A 15,931-nucleotide genomic window follows, 5' to 3' on the forward strand; every position below is an offset into this window, starting at 1 on the left:
ATTCATGTTTTTACAATCATGCATGCATCTTTAAACTATCGATTTATTGCTGAAATTTGTAATCAAATCTCACTTGGTAGTCCCAACTATGATTCTCCCCAGAATGGTAGACGATGTGCAGGATCTGGAGAACCCATGCATGGGAGATTAGACGAGATAGAATAGAATGTAGAGCATAAACAAAGAGTCAATGGAGCCTATCCCCCATTTTCAGGACGTCAGTTTGGATAACATAGTTGAGTTGTGTGAACGGCACAATGAATTAGTATAATAGCTTTCATTTCCAAACTGTAGTTATGGAGTGTTGTCTCCCATACTATGTCTGTTACAGACCAGTTGGACAAGTATTGTAACCTTTTGGATATCAGTTATCATGTGAATTTTTATGAAGCATGTTTATGTTTTGGGATATATTACTTCTGGTACATAGGATTGCTCAAAGAAAAAAAAATTATCCACTGTAAATATTCCATATTGTTAGTTGTATGTTAGGTGCATTGCATCTTTATCTATCATGAATGAGAGCAGGTAAAACCTTGTGTTGCATGTCCTAATGTTTCAAGTTCCGTAAAATCCCAATAGGAATTTGGAGGCGTCACAAAATGCATTCGAGTCCATACATAGATGCATCACAAAACACCACCATTGGCTTGTGGGGCTCCAACAATGCTAATGTAGGAGCTGTGCTTAATCTTTTCTTTCATTCCTTGAAATTATGTTCACATTGCTCGGTCCATATAAACTTAGCATTCTTCCTAGTCAACGTTGTGACTAAACTCAAAAGTTTCGAAAATCCCTCCACAAACCTTCAGCAATACCTAGTGTGTCTCATAAAACTCCTAATTTCGTGGACCGAGGTGCTGCCAATCTACGATTGCTTCAATCTTTCTTGTTTCCACTACTCCTCCTTCATTGGATATTACATGACTGAAGAACTAAATCTTCTTTAGACAGAACTCACACTTATTGAGTTTGGTGAACAACTGAAATTCACTTAGCTTTCCTAGTACTAGCCTTAAGTAGTTGATGTGGTCCTTTGTGTCTTTGGAGTAGACCAAAATGTCATTAATAAATACCACCACTAATATATCTAAAAATGGTCCAAACACCATGTTCATAATATCTATGAATGTTGCTGGGGTGTTATCTAATCCAAACGGCATCACCGTAAATCCAAAGTATCCATACATTTTCTTAAAGGCACTTTTAGACACATCACTCTCCTTAATCCTCAACTGGTGATACCCGAACCTAAAATCAATCTTAGAACATACTGATGCCCCTAGTAATTGATCAAACAAGTCTTCATCCTGGTTAAGAGATACTTATTCTTTATCGCCACCTTGTTTAATTCCCAGTAGTCGATAGACTTCGTAAGAGTCACATCCTTCTTCTTAGCAATTAGCATCAGCGCTCCCCAAGACGACGAACCAGGTCTAATAAATCCCTTAACCAGCAGTTCCTGCAATTGAGCCTTCAATTCCTTTAATTCTGATGGGGCCATTATATAAAGTGCCTTATGCATTGGTGCTGTTCCTTGCTCCAATTCTAATGAGAACTTGACTTTCTGAAAAGTGGATAGACCTAGAATTGATTCAACTCCTTTCTCTATGTTTTGGTTCAACTCCTTTCTCTGTTTTGTATTTGATTAATTTCGAAACTACCTGATTACTTCATCGATGTCTCTCATGTTTACTTCTCTCAATTTTTGCTAGCTCTTTCAATGCAATGGAAGAAACATAGAATCATAGCAACTTGTCAGGTGGTCTCAATGTATGAATTTCTTAGGCCAGACAATTCTGACCATAGTTTTAAATTTCATTCTGTTTTAGCCAAAACGGTCGAAATTTTCTGTTATGGTGTAGTATTTGGTACACTATACCTCCTCATTCCATTTCGCTCCATATTCCAGCTCATTCCGGTCTGTTCCGGCCATTTCGGGCCTTATTATGTTTCAGATTGTTTTTGTAATTTTCTTGTATTTGGATGACATTTTTGTAAATTTTAATCTAGATGGTATTTAATTAATTCTAGAATATAAAATATATTTATATAATTTTAATTTTTGTGTAACTTTAAATTTGTCTCATCATTCTCTCTTTTTTTAAATATCATTATTTTTAATAATTTCTCTATTCTTTTTTTTTTTCTTTTTTTGTGTCTCAACTCAAGTTTGTAATTTTTTTAACATAAATTTATTTTATAAATCTTCAATTCATCCATATATATATATAAATATTTATATATATATATATATATATCTCCTTTAACTTAAAAGTGGCTATAAACGACATCAACAGTAATGAACAGTGCGACAGTATGAAACATGTTACAGTAATCAACAGTGCCGAACAGTGTTACAATAATGTGCTACAGTGATGAACAATATTCGTGAACAGTAATAAACAGTGTTAAACAGTAAAATAAATGATATAGTTTTATTAAATATTTTTAGAGTAATACTATATACAGTCGTGGAATACGCAAACGTCGTGCAGTCGTTTTGAAAAATTAATTTATTTTCATGTGGATCCCATAACGACTGCACGGCGCTTGCACACTCATGATTGTAAGTATCATTTCTCATATTTTTAAGAGACTAAAATCATATAAATAATTAGAGTTTTTAATATAATTTAAATCTCATAATATTCTTAATTAACTAAAATTATTTAGATAAAATGATTTTTTACCATTATAATATTTTTGGAGTTTCAAAAATAGAAAAAACTTACTTTATTGTTGAAAAAATATGAGAACAATATAGAAATAAAAAATTATGTATTTTTTCAGTTATCCTTGAGTCATTGAGTATTCTGATTGAATTCTGCACAATTCATATATTTTGCTAATAAAACTATTGTAAAAATATTCAAAATCTTTTAATTTTCATATTATTCATATTACTATAACGTTTTGTTATCATTATAATACTTGTTAAAATTTATTTTCCTACTCCTGTGTATTAAATTATTAACTAATTAATTTTCTTTAAAAAAATATATTATTTTTATACATCATATTCTTTTTTTAAACACATTATTTTTAATTAGGTAAATGGACAAACGTGCATGATACACGCTTAGTTGGCCATCTTTGTCATTGGTGTGTGTCACTTCCTGCCATTTCCATCCGTACTTGTAAATGTGTCCTGCCCAACATTAAGTTATTTATGCTTAATCAATACTTGTCCACTACATAATTTAGTGAGCTCGTAACAAGTCCTTTTCCTCTTTTGAAGACTAGATCATGATTGTATTTTGGGATTAGGGTCTTCAAAACACATCCAATAATCTCAATTTAATTATTCCTTCCATCAACTATTATGAGTTTAATTTGAATATCAATAATATATTCAATAAAGCCTTAAGATGTATAAATTTTACGTACTTTCTTAAAAAATTTAGATTTATTGTTAAACAATAAATTTTTAATACGAATATCAAATTTTTTAATTTTTTAAAAAATAAATACGCGAAACTTACATGTCCAAATATAAATCATTTTTCTAATAATTATTCCTTCCATCAACTACTAAGAACTCAATTTGAATTTGAACTCCATTATTATTTACTTTATTGGAATTGAGTATCAAACATCCCAATCAAATCAATTAAATCAATTTTATCAAACAACACGTGGTATGTATGTGCGCCATACTTTAAGAGAAAAAAATAATATTTATATAATTTTAAAATTGTAAATACTGTATAATTCTTTTAAAAAAAAATAATAAATACAAGATTTATATATAAGAAATTAAATTTTTAATAATAAATTAAATTTTTTTAAAATAATTATGTAATATTTACGTATTTTATGACGGTATATAATATTATTTTTAAAATAATATTTTAAAAACAAATTATTATCTGGCGAAAAAAAAAAGAATTGAGAAAAGAATGCCAATAAAGTGACGTGTCATCTACACGTAGTGCAAACATAGAAGTAAAGAGTTTCGGCAGGTAAAGTCAGAGATGGCATGAATCGATGAGTTAAACTAACAACGCATGTGCTCTCTTTCTTGCCAACGAAATCAACAGAATTTAATGAACTGCTGAATTAATTACCTGAAGAGTATAAGTAGTAGTGGGCAGTGGCACCAACTTTTGTCTCAAACCTCTCCAAAATCAACACCACGGTAGAGATATATCCTTTGTAATCCTTAAAATGGGACAAGCAAATTTAGGACAAAGATATTGGAAAATGTCACTGAAGCCGGTGGAGTTCTATAAAGTTGTTGCAGATGAGTTTAGGTTTTGGTTTCATTTTTCTATTCAATAATATTATGAAGCAGTATTAAGAGAATCAGACCAGATAGGCCCCAGTCACTCACATGGGAGACTGAATTGCTCACTAGTTCATGAAGTCAATTTAAAAAAAGAGTAGTGGTAGGCTGCGGTCTGCCGGCTATTATAAATTATTTTTTTAATATTTTTAAATATTTTTAAAAAATAAAAAATATATTAATATATTAAAAATTACTTTCTTACTTATTAAATAAAAAAATAAAATATATATAAACAATTAAAATAAAAAGATAAACTCAGATAATATATTAACATTTCTCATTTAAAAAACAGTCCATCTGACTTATCTCTAGCCAAAAAAAATACCAAACTTAGAGCTAAGATAATTTATCAAAATGGATTCTCATCCGGTCTCGACCATTGTTTTCAATTTCGTACCATATCGATCGGTATAATCGATATTTACCATATTGACCGTTAGACTAGTACAAGTATTATATGTATTTCGTACCGGCTATCGACTTATATTTCGACCTTTAAATTTTTTTTTATTTTTTTAAATTATAAATTTATTTTTTGACCTTCAATTTAAATTAGATTATTTATAATTTATATATATTTATACATAAGTTATTTATATATATAAATTATTATTTTAAAATATAATTTATATATATTTATATTTTAATTATTTTAATATACAAAACCATATGGATATCAAAAAAATTTATTTCTATGTACTACTTTCGATACTGTATTCACAAAGGTCTCAACGGCTGCCCACATCCAGATTATATAAATATAAAAATTTCATCTTCAACTGCACGTATCGATCTGACCCACATGCGTTTTACACTTATCAGGGAGGTGCCCCAAGAATTATTATTATATTCATGGTCCGTCTGACGTTTGTGATGGGACAACTTTGTGTTTTGTGTCGAAATAAAAACATATTTTGTGGTCTTCGAGAATGGATAGCAGTGGTATTATGGTAGACAGGTCACAGGCTAACAACCCACGTGATGGTTGGTGGTTCCCATGTTAGCATTGACACATGAAAGAGCTAAATAATGAAAGCAATAAATAAATAAAGTTGAAAATTTTTGGCTAAGGTGTGTCTAATTGATTCGTGAATGGACTTTTCATCATTGATAATTTGATAGAACCGAGGGAATTTGTTTTTACGATTTAAAAAAATATAGATATAATGAGTAATTTTTATATATTTATTGCCGAATTGCATAACAATAATGTAATAAACTATTATGTTGAACATAAATACTACAAATTTTTCTTAATTTGTTCATCTTTATTTATTTTTTTAATTATACTCTAGAAATTCTTTTCTTTTGTACAAACTTATAAGGTTCATTACTTTTTATATTAATTAATCAAAAATGATATTTCTAGATTTTTTTTTATTTCTTTAGAGTCGGATTTGGTTGTACCCGTAATAGGCGTTTATAAAGCTGAGCATGCAATGGCCCGTCGTGAAGTCAACGATTAGGCAGCGAGAAGCAGTCCTTCGGGAAAGCCTTATTTAAGTTTGTGAAGTCATCGCACATTCTTCATTTGTCGTTTTGCTTCTTCACCAACACCACTTTGGACAACCAGTCCGGGTAATGAGCCTCTCATATGAAGCCTACCACGAGTAATCAATCGACATCTGCAGCGATGGCAGTGTTCTTCTCAATGTTGAAGTTCCAACCTTTTTACCTTACTTCCTTTGCTTTTGGGTCCATGCTCAGGTGGTGTTGCATGATCTTTGGGTCGATTCTAGGCGTGTCCTCATGACTCCAAGCGAAGACATCTCAGGTGGTTGTGGCTTTCAAGCGGCTTGGGTTCAAGAGGATCAACTCTAGTGGCTCACTCGACTCCACCTTCCTGAGCTCCTATTCATCTCAGATCTCTCCATCTATTGTGGTATGTTCAGGTGGGGGTGAGAGAACGTGGTCTTTGCTCAGGGTGTGGACCACATGCACCCTGCCATCCTTTAACTTCAATTCTTGCACATAACACTCTCATGCCAAGACCTGCTCTCCTCAAAGTTTTTTACTCTCTGAGAGGTTGGGAACTATATCTTCAAATGGTAGGTCAATGTCACCGCCCTTAGATTGCTGAAGGTAGGTCTAGTGATTATGGCATTGTATGATGAATGAGCCTTTACCACCAAGAAGTCGACCATGATGGAAGCCATACAGGGGATGCTGCCCGCCAAGACAGACAGTGTGATGGTTTCGACCAGCTGGACCATGTCTCCAGAGAAACCCTTCAATGGCATGGGCAGCACTTCTTTCTTGTGATCTCCTTCTCCACTCCCGCTCTGGTCTCCGGGTGGGAGGATACCATGGCCTTGGTCACCCAGTCTGCTCTCTTTCCTATTTCAAGGAAATGCAATCTTTTGTGTCATGAGTGTTGGACTGATGGTAGGTGCAATAGCGGCGACTAGTGCTCCTGTAGTCTTCTTCTTGGGCGGGTTGCCAGTCATCTTTCTAGATGGTGAGTGTCGTCCGGTCAAATCGAAACCCCAGGCCTCTAGTAAGGGCTCCCTCTCTCCTATTGTCACGTGGTCCTTTCTCCGACTTTCACGAGCTTCGCTCTTGGTTGGTGCCTTCCCTTTCTTGTTTGCCTGTTCCAGTTCTTTTTTCCTTGGTCCAGTCAGGGCTCAGAGTGTATCTTCGACTTGGGACTGGGGCCATACTCCTCCTAAAAGAGCTGCCAAAATTATCTTCTCATCTTGGTTGTCAGTAATCATGTGCTCTTTGTTGAACTTAGATAGGTATGGTTTCAAACATTCATCTTCCTCTTGCTTGATGGTAAGGAGATACGCCGCAGGGGGTCTCCTTCTTCTGCTCACCATAAATTATGTTTGGAATAGATGAGCCAACTCCCCAAACTTGTCTATGGACCCGGGTGCCAAGGACCCTAACCATACTCTTGTTAGTCCCTTTAGGGTCAGTGAGAAAGCTCTACAAGCCACTTATCCTGGGAAACCATGTAAGGTCATGTGGGCTCTGAAGGTTTCCAGGTATTCGAGGAGGTATCTACCCCAACGTACATGTCCATGAGGGGAACTCAGAACTTCGGTATAGGGGCACAGTCAGCACCTCCTCACTGTAGGGTAGGCTTGAGCTGGTGAGCAATTAGTCTATTGATGAGGACGTGCCCATCTTTTTTGTCATCTCTTCATATTTCCATTTGAGGTTAAGCAGCTTGTTCTGCATATTTTTTCTTTCTTCCTTCGCGTCACCTTCCCCTCCTGCATTTCTGGATCCTACATGATCGCTATCGCTTGGTCTTGTATCATTCTCTGGTTCGTTGGTGGTTACTCTGAGTTTCTCGTTCTCTCTTCGGAGAGTCCCCACTTTCCTACCAGTTGTTCTATCGTGGCGAGCCTTGCTTCTATGTTTGTTAGCATTGTTTCTTCTTGTCCCCGAGTTGTTTGAGAATGGGTTGTCACAGGCATATGAAGGACACGTGAAGTTTATAGAGTTCCCACAGACGGCGCCACTGTTAACGTTGTGTTTCGTATACTTTTAGGCCGGGTTCCAGCAACTTGGATCTTGGGCCTTTCACCTGCATACTTAAGAAAACACAGAGAGTGGGTGTCGGGTGGCCTTGGTGGAGGTTGGGGAATTTCCGATGCTTAAATCAATATATCTTCTTAATAGTTTGTGTGTGAGTTTAGAGGAATCAGAGAGAGTTCTTCGTACCTGTGGGTCAACTTTTATATTAGGTTTCTGGGTAGGGACAACCCATACCTGGCCTCGAGGAGTTCATGTCATGTCAACTATTCATTTAGTCAGAATCATTTAATGCGGCGTGGCTCTTGGGGCGGTGTCATTAATGTGTCGTAGAGTTTGTGAAGTGGTGTCATTAATGCGGTGTGGCTCCCTAACTCACTTTACCCTGCGAACATCCCTTGTTAAGACTTAAGCCCCTCCATACCTACTATCAGGATATTGAGGGTTTCCCGTATTTCTCGCTCACTTGCCTATGCAAGTGTTCGAGGGTTGGGTGTCATCAGGGGGTATCAAGGCGGCGAGTCTCATTTGTCCATACCGTTTGCTTTCCCCACGCGTGGGTTGTTTCATTGTCGAGTTTTGCTTATGGGCCGAGTACTCTGTAAATGTCCACTTACCCCTTTTAGAGAAGGGTTGTTGGGCTTGATCGGGCTTTCTGACTCAATCTCTTGGAAATTCTACATGGACTTGCTATACGTGCCAATTGGAGTGAAAAATCTCCTTAGAAATATTATTATTAATTAATATATAATAGGTAGAATGGTAAAATATGATAAAAATAAATAAATTATAAATTAATAATATTTTTTATTATATAAAAAATAAATAGATAATATAATTTAGAGATTAAATGTGAATGAAATAAACAAAGATAAATCCAAGTGATAATAATAAAAACTGGAGTTTGGTTTTAACTATTCCGACCAGAGTGGTCTCATCTCACAGTCAAACGGGCCTAACTTGCCAGCATTGAGCCGTCCCTGCTTTGTGGAAATCTAACTTGAAGTAGGTGAAGAAGAAGAAGAAGAAGCAGCAGCTAACTTGAAGACAATTTGACATGTATCACTATTATTTTGGAAGACTATCATTTTATAATTGAGTCGTATTAAACATCAATACCGCCGACATTTATGGAAAAAAAATAGAATTAAAGTTGAGAAGACTTGTGACAACCTTTGTCATTTTGTGCATGGCATATTCCGCAGTAGATCCCAAATCAAATCAAATAATAATTATAATAATAACTTCAACAACGATGAAAATACAAGAACATCAAAAGATGCACCTTCAGACTATTTCGAGTATTTTCCAATCCAACACCATGAGTAAACGTGGGATCACGCCTTCTATAGAGTGCATTGATGGCAAGGAGGTAATTCTCAAGCCATCATTATCGAAAGCATTATTGCACCCTCATTGGATTCAATGGCTTTTCCGTTTGTGGGGATTGTCCTGTTTGATTATTGAGTTATTATTTTTTATTTATTTACAAAGAAAATAATTTTTATAATTTTAAAGTGTGTAAATTATATGTAATTTAAAAAAAAAAAAAGAATAGGGTACATTTGGGACATACATGAAAAATTTACTTTTGATGATGAATTTTACATGAAAAATATGCTTTTAATATCGTGAATTTTAAGTCAAGCATCCAAGTCGAGAAGATGGGGAAAGTACAACAGGTAGGGATGTAAACCTGTCGGTCTGGTGATGGTCCGGTCCGGTTCGATCCATCACCGGATCGGACCGAACACCCAATAGGGACCGGACCGGACCGGTAGTTATCAGTCCAGTCTGGTCCGATCGGTCCATTCAGTCCGGCATATATATATTTTTAAATCAATTAATAAAAAAAATTTATTTAAAATATTAAATTAAATTAAGTGACTTATTAATGTGGATTATGTAACAAACTCAATAAAAAAATATTTTATATGGTCAATGATAAAAAATTAAATGAAAATTACATTATTAATTTATATAATTACTATATAATTAACTAATTAATATTATATATTAATTAATTCATAGAATATTAACAAGTGTTAATAACATATTTAAAATTTTATATTGTTAATAGTGATAGGTTAGATGAAGATATATATATAAAATATTGTTAATTTATAGAATATTAACAAGTATTAATAACATATTTAAAATTTTATATTGTTAATTGTATAATTATTATATAAATAATATATATAATATTTGATTTTTATTTTTTATTCGGTCGGTCCGGTCCCGTCCGATCCGAGAAATCTCCATCCCGAGACCGGACTGAAGATCGAAATTTCCTTATTTACTGGACCGAAATCGACTATGCATTTGGTCGGTCCGGTCCGGTCCGGACAGAACCAGTCGGTCCGGTCAGTTTCTCCGATCCAGACCGACCGGTTTACACCCCTAACAACAGGGAATTCCAACTGAGAATCTATCACTAGATTTATTTCCTTTGAAATCTCTACGGCAGAATATAGTCTCTCAGACGGTTTGTCTATAGAGAGTTATAAAAGTTAAAACCATACTAGTCACGAAGGAATTTGTGTACTAGTAGAGCTCAAACCGTGACTAATTGGCTTGTAATTTGAGATTTTTTCTGTATGTATCAGTTACAGTTGTAGTTTCGTTTTTATAAATGAATGAAGTCTATTTTCTATAAAAAAAAAAAAAACTTAATTAAAAACAGTTTCAAGCTGAATCACATATATACTTTCCTTGTAAAAATCCCACCAACAAATAACAACTATCAGTTTAGCAATTTGTATGTAAGTTGGTAGAGAAACCCAAGTCATGACGATGAAGAAAGATAAAAGATAAATCCACAGATATTAAAGTAAGAACAAAGAGATATATTAATCTTTATTTTTAATGTTGTCATCTCGATATGATACATTTTAAATAGTTTTATAAGAAGGGAGGCAATGGACATCATCATATGATCTCGGATTATATATAATATATATAACATCTCGATCAGCCACTTTACTTATCGTTTGACACTCTTGAAAGACCTTATAATAGCATATATATTCACTTGACTCATCAGTCTTTCAGATTTATTTTCCATAGTCGGTTCCATGATTTACGTAAATTTCTTAAAATATTGTACCTAACCCAAAATTTTATTCAGTGATTGATGCTACTACATCCATTGACTTGGGATGCAAAAATAATTTTTTTTAGTTAATTTAATTAATTTATTTTCTTTGGGGTCCTCAAGAAATTGAAGGCCTCGAGAGAAAGACTTGTAGCCGGATGGGTATAAATTCATTTTTTACACCAGGCCAATCACAGCACGACACGTAAGACATTCAACAAAAATAATTATGTATCTCAAAACACTTAACCCCTCTTCAACTTCCTTTCTCCACACGTAAACACCCTCTCTCCCTCCCTTTCTTTCCCTCTCGTAGCAGCAGTCCTGCACCAAATAATCGACCACGTCTCCCTCTCCCTTCCTCTCCCACGGAACGCTACCTACCCAAAAAATATTATGTGAAAATTCTCTCCCTTCCTCAAGCCAAATAATCACAGCACGACACGTAAGACATTTAGTGATTGATGCTACTACATCCACTTACTTGGGATGCAAAAATAATTATTTTTAGTTAATTTAATTAATTTATTTTCTTTGGGGTCCTCAGGAAATTGAAGGCGAATTGATTCAATATTGAACCACCAACATAATTATTTCTGGTTTCGTGTTGAAATGGACACCTAACATATAATTATAAATACATGAAAGGGAAATTTGGTATAATAATTTGGGATTAAAAATAATTTTTGGTAAATTTTTAGAGTAGAGTAGTAGTAGTACTACATGTACTTGTAATTTTACTTATTATTTTATTTACAACACTTATTTTGTTAATTTTCTTTTGAAATTATCATGATTTTCAGCATATCAATAACTAACATGTGGATAAGTAAGCTTTTTGTAAGTTTTTCTTAAATATATTTAGGGCCCATTTGGGATTGCAGTAGGAGTAGTAAAAAGTGTTTAAACAGTCTTAAAAGCTCTTTAATGTAAAAATTAAGTTGTTTGAGTGTTATATATTAAAATACTTTTTAATCTCAAATAAGCTAAAAAGTACGTTCAAGAAAAATCATCATTTTGATATTTTTTTTCAAACGTGTTTTTTCGAATAATGTGGAACATAATTTGAATTTTAAAAAGACTTTCAATGGAAAAAAATACTTACAACTTTCAAATAATTACAACTTTCAAATAATTACAATTTTCAAACTTTTAAGGATATGATAATAATTTTTAAAAAATCAAATAATCTTCATTTCTATCTAGAAAACACTTTTTAAATTTGTTTTTAAACAAATATAATATATTTGAAAGTGTTTTAAATATAAGGTTATCAAACAGTAAATAACTTTTTAATAGTAAAAATTATTACTTAAGCATAAGTTATAAGTCCTAAAACTATAAGTTATATTTCCTGCCGCAATCCCAAACACGCACTTAACATTTTTCAAAAATTAATTTTTTTTATGTGAGTTTCATAATTATCCACTTTTCTCAAAGAGATTACGCACGACTTACATATCCTAGGATTGTAAATATATTTGTTAGTGTGGCCTTAAAGAATGTTTAATTAATTTGTTGCTTTCAATGACCATGCTCTAAAGGTTTTATCCGGGTGGGTTAATACCTCATTGAGGTTTTGACTTGGTGACTTATAATTTTACAATGAATATATTTTTTTTAAGATTGGATTAAAAAACAAAAAACAAAAAAAAAAATGGATGACTTCAGATTCAATTCCTATATGGGAGTGCGGTACCTTCGGAAATTTGTGCATTTTAAATACACAGGAATCCAATTCTTCCACATAGGGGTGTAAGAAAAAAATTAGAAAATTGATTGAACCGACCGAATTGGTGGAGTTTGTAATAGGTCCAGTGTGATACCGATTCTTAAAAATAAAAATCAATCCTAATTAATCTGTGCGGCACCGATTTTCATATTTTGAAAATCGATTTAAATCGGATCGGATCAGTATATATATATTTTTTAATTTTTTATATTATATGTAATTTTATATTATTTATAAATATATATATTATATGCCACATTTTTAATTAAAATAATATGAAATTTTAATCTCATTATTCAAGTCTATTAATCTTATAATATAAAATTAATATACTAGTATAATTAGACACTACTTATACTATTTTAATCTTATTATTCAAGTTTATTAATCTCACTAATAAGTTATACACTACTTATATTATACTACTATAATTGAACGTTAAAGAATTAATAATTGCTAATAATAAAAACTAAATTCTCATAATTAAGTTTAGAATTAAAGAAATTATAATATTAAACATATATAGTGTCACACGTGTAAATGGTAAACCGGAAAACCGGATCGTACCGGATTGAAATTAGAAAAATCGAAAGTTTCGATTTTGGTGATGAATCAATTCGTATCCATTCTTAAATTTTCAAAATTGGTATATATCGATTCGGTTCCAAAATTTCTCTACAACCAGACCGAATCGGATCGATTATACCCCTACTTCTACCACATAGAAAGAATCGCACGTTTTAAGCATAGAACACAGGAAATGGAATATATCAAACCATATTCTACATATCTTCATCGAGAATGGCACATTTATACCACCAAAAAAGAACAAAAGAGAGGAAAACGATAAACATATATAGATTCCATACTCGAAAACACGTTTATGTTCCCTGAAACATGCATTCCCAGATGATCATGGCCCCTCATACACTTCAAAAGGAATAAAAAAAACTCTTGGTTTTGTCATCATATGCTTTCTCACTTCCTAATCTTTTTCTCGATGAAAAATTTAAAAAAAGACAAGGCGGGGAAAGACTGGGATTCTCCAAACCATATGATACAAACTGCGTTTGCTTGCTATGATGCTTGCTTTCTTGATTATTCTGAAGTAACTTCACGGTCTACTGCATAGCTTTTCCTTCGTTTAGGATCCATGGGTGCCCTGCATTTTCCAAATAACAAAACAGTTGGTACCAGAAAAACTAAGGTTTCAGATCTCATCTCATCATTATAAATTTTTTAAATTTTTATATAAAATATAATAAATAATTTAATTTTTATAATTTTAAATAATAATAATATTAAAAAATAATATTTTATTTAACTTTTAACTTTTATCTAAATCCATTTCATTTCATTACAATATCTATAAACGGGTTAAAAGAATCCCATGAATTACAGAACACAACCAAATTGATCAAACTAATTCCTATATTTTCTGGGTCGGTTATTCAGAAACTGTCTCAGAAGTGAGAAAGTTGTAGTTTATTGAAAATTTATTAAAAATTGAACTCTTGCGTCTGGGATCCCTAAACAAACAAAATATATAAATCAAAGAAAATAAAAGGAAGAATCAAATTGAACAAAGATTTTTATATGAAATATTCAAACAAGCACTAAACAGAACAGAACTCACTCAATGCTTGCTCTGCAGATAACCTTCTTGACAGATCCCTACAAACCATCTTCCTCACCAAGTCCTTTGCCGCCGGCGACACCGTCCGGAAGATCCTCGTCGGAAACCTCAAGTTCCCCCTTAACACCGCCTCAAAAATCTCTGCCGCCGACTCGCCGTAAAACGGCGGAACCCCCGCCAACATTATGTATAAAATGACCCCAGCACTCCACACATCTACCTTCTCATTGTACTCCCACCCCATCAACACCTCCGGCGCCACATAATACGGCGTTCCCACGACCCCTTTCACGCTCCTCCCCTCCGGTAACCACACAGCCGACCCAAAATCCGCCATTTTCAGATTGTTCCTTCCATCGAACAATAAGTTCTCCGGCTTGATATCTCTATGCACAATCCCTAGTTTGTGACACTGAGATAAAGCCTCGAGAAGTTGCTTCATAAGCAAAGCAGCTTGGTGCTCAGAAAGAGTTCTTTGGATTATCATGTCGTACAGAGTAAAGGGTTCGCAGAGCTCCATTACCATGCAGAGAAAGTCGTCGTTCTCGAAGATGTCGAAGAGTTTGACGATGTTGGGGTGGGGAGTGAGAAGGGTCATGATCTTGGGCTCGTTCTCGAGGCATTCACGGTCGGTGGCATCAGCGAGAGATCTTTTGTCAATGATTTTGCAGGCGAAGAAGTCACCGGAGATCGAGTGAAAGCATCGCGATATTGTGCCGAATTTGCCACGGCCAATTTCCTCACACAGCTGGTAGTTTTTCTTCAATGCCTCACACATGGGGTTCTATGGCTTTTTTGTGATGTTTCTGGGTTGGTTCGTTTGTTACCGTCTTTCCAATATATATATAAGAGAGAGAATCAGACTTGCATTTTCAGAATAGAAATCATACTATGTCGTTTGAGTTTGTTGATTATTTATATATTTTATTTTATTTTAATTTTTTTATTTAATAATTAAGAAAATAAATTTTAATATATTAATATATATTTTTTTATTTTTTAAAAATATTTAAAAATATAGAAAAAATATAAAAAAATGATAAATTTGTAACGTCCATCATTGCTGGACTGCAATCTTGCACTACTGTTTTCAGAATTCTTGATGAATAGGTGATAGAATAACATATAGAAATAAATAGATGGAATCAATCTTATTATTATATTTATTTATATTATAATATTATAAGTCTAATTTCATGCATCAATCTCTTGCTTTTAAAATTTTGAAAAGTATAAAAAAATAGAGGGATATTCTATTGACTCTAGAAGCGGTTAGAAATTAATAAGAAGAGAGGAGTGAGTTGGAAGGAGTTGGGGAGGTTTTGGAATTCAGAGGGAATATTCGTTTAGGTAGAAAGGACAAGTTGTGCTTGTTTTTTTTTTACACCAAATCGAAGTGTACTTAACAATAATAAATAAGAAAAAATCTATTCATCATTCTAACTTTTATCATCCTCCTATCATCTCATGATGTGATATTAGATGATAAGTTTATAAATAAAATATAATAAATAATTTCCAATTACCTAATGCCACATCATAGGATGATGGAAGGATGATTGAAGTTGTGATGATGAGTAGCATTACCCAATAAATAATGCAGAACTGTGGAGGCAAGGAGTGCATGAATTGGGCTTTCTTTATTTTTTTATAAATAATATAAATATTTTAACTATAAAATGTCACAAAAAT

At 33.2% G+C, this 15,931-nt stretch overlaps 1 protein-coding gene across 1 annotated transcript; it reads right to left on the minus strand.

Annotated features, from left to right (window-relative positions):
- Positions 1-13,347: 13,347 nt before the first annotated feature.
- On the minus strand, positions 13,348-15,085 carry LOC108991155 (phosphoenolpyruvate carboxylase kinase 1). The gene is made up of 2 exons (XM_018965312.2): positions 14,240-15,085; positions 13,348-13,765 (listed from the first exon to the last, which is right to left on the minus strand). Exons 1-2 carry the CDS (start codon positions 15,015-15,017, stop codon positions 13,725-13,727), a joined length of 819 nt encoding a protein of 272 aa, XP_018820857.1. The 5' UTR covers positions 15,018-15,085; the 3' UTR covers positions 13,348-13,724.
- Positions 15,086-15,931: the final 846 nt, after the last annotated feature.

This window comes from Juglans regia, chromosome 8, assembly GCF_001411555.2.
Source record: "Juglans regia cultivar Chandler chromosome 8, Walnut 2.0, whole genome shotgun sequence".
Classification (NCBI taxonomy): Eukaryota; Viridiplantae; Streptophyta; class Magnoliopsida; order Fagales; family Juglandaceae; genus Juglans; species Juglans regia.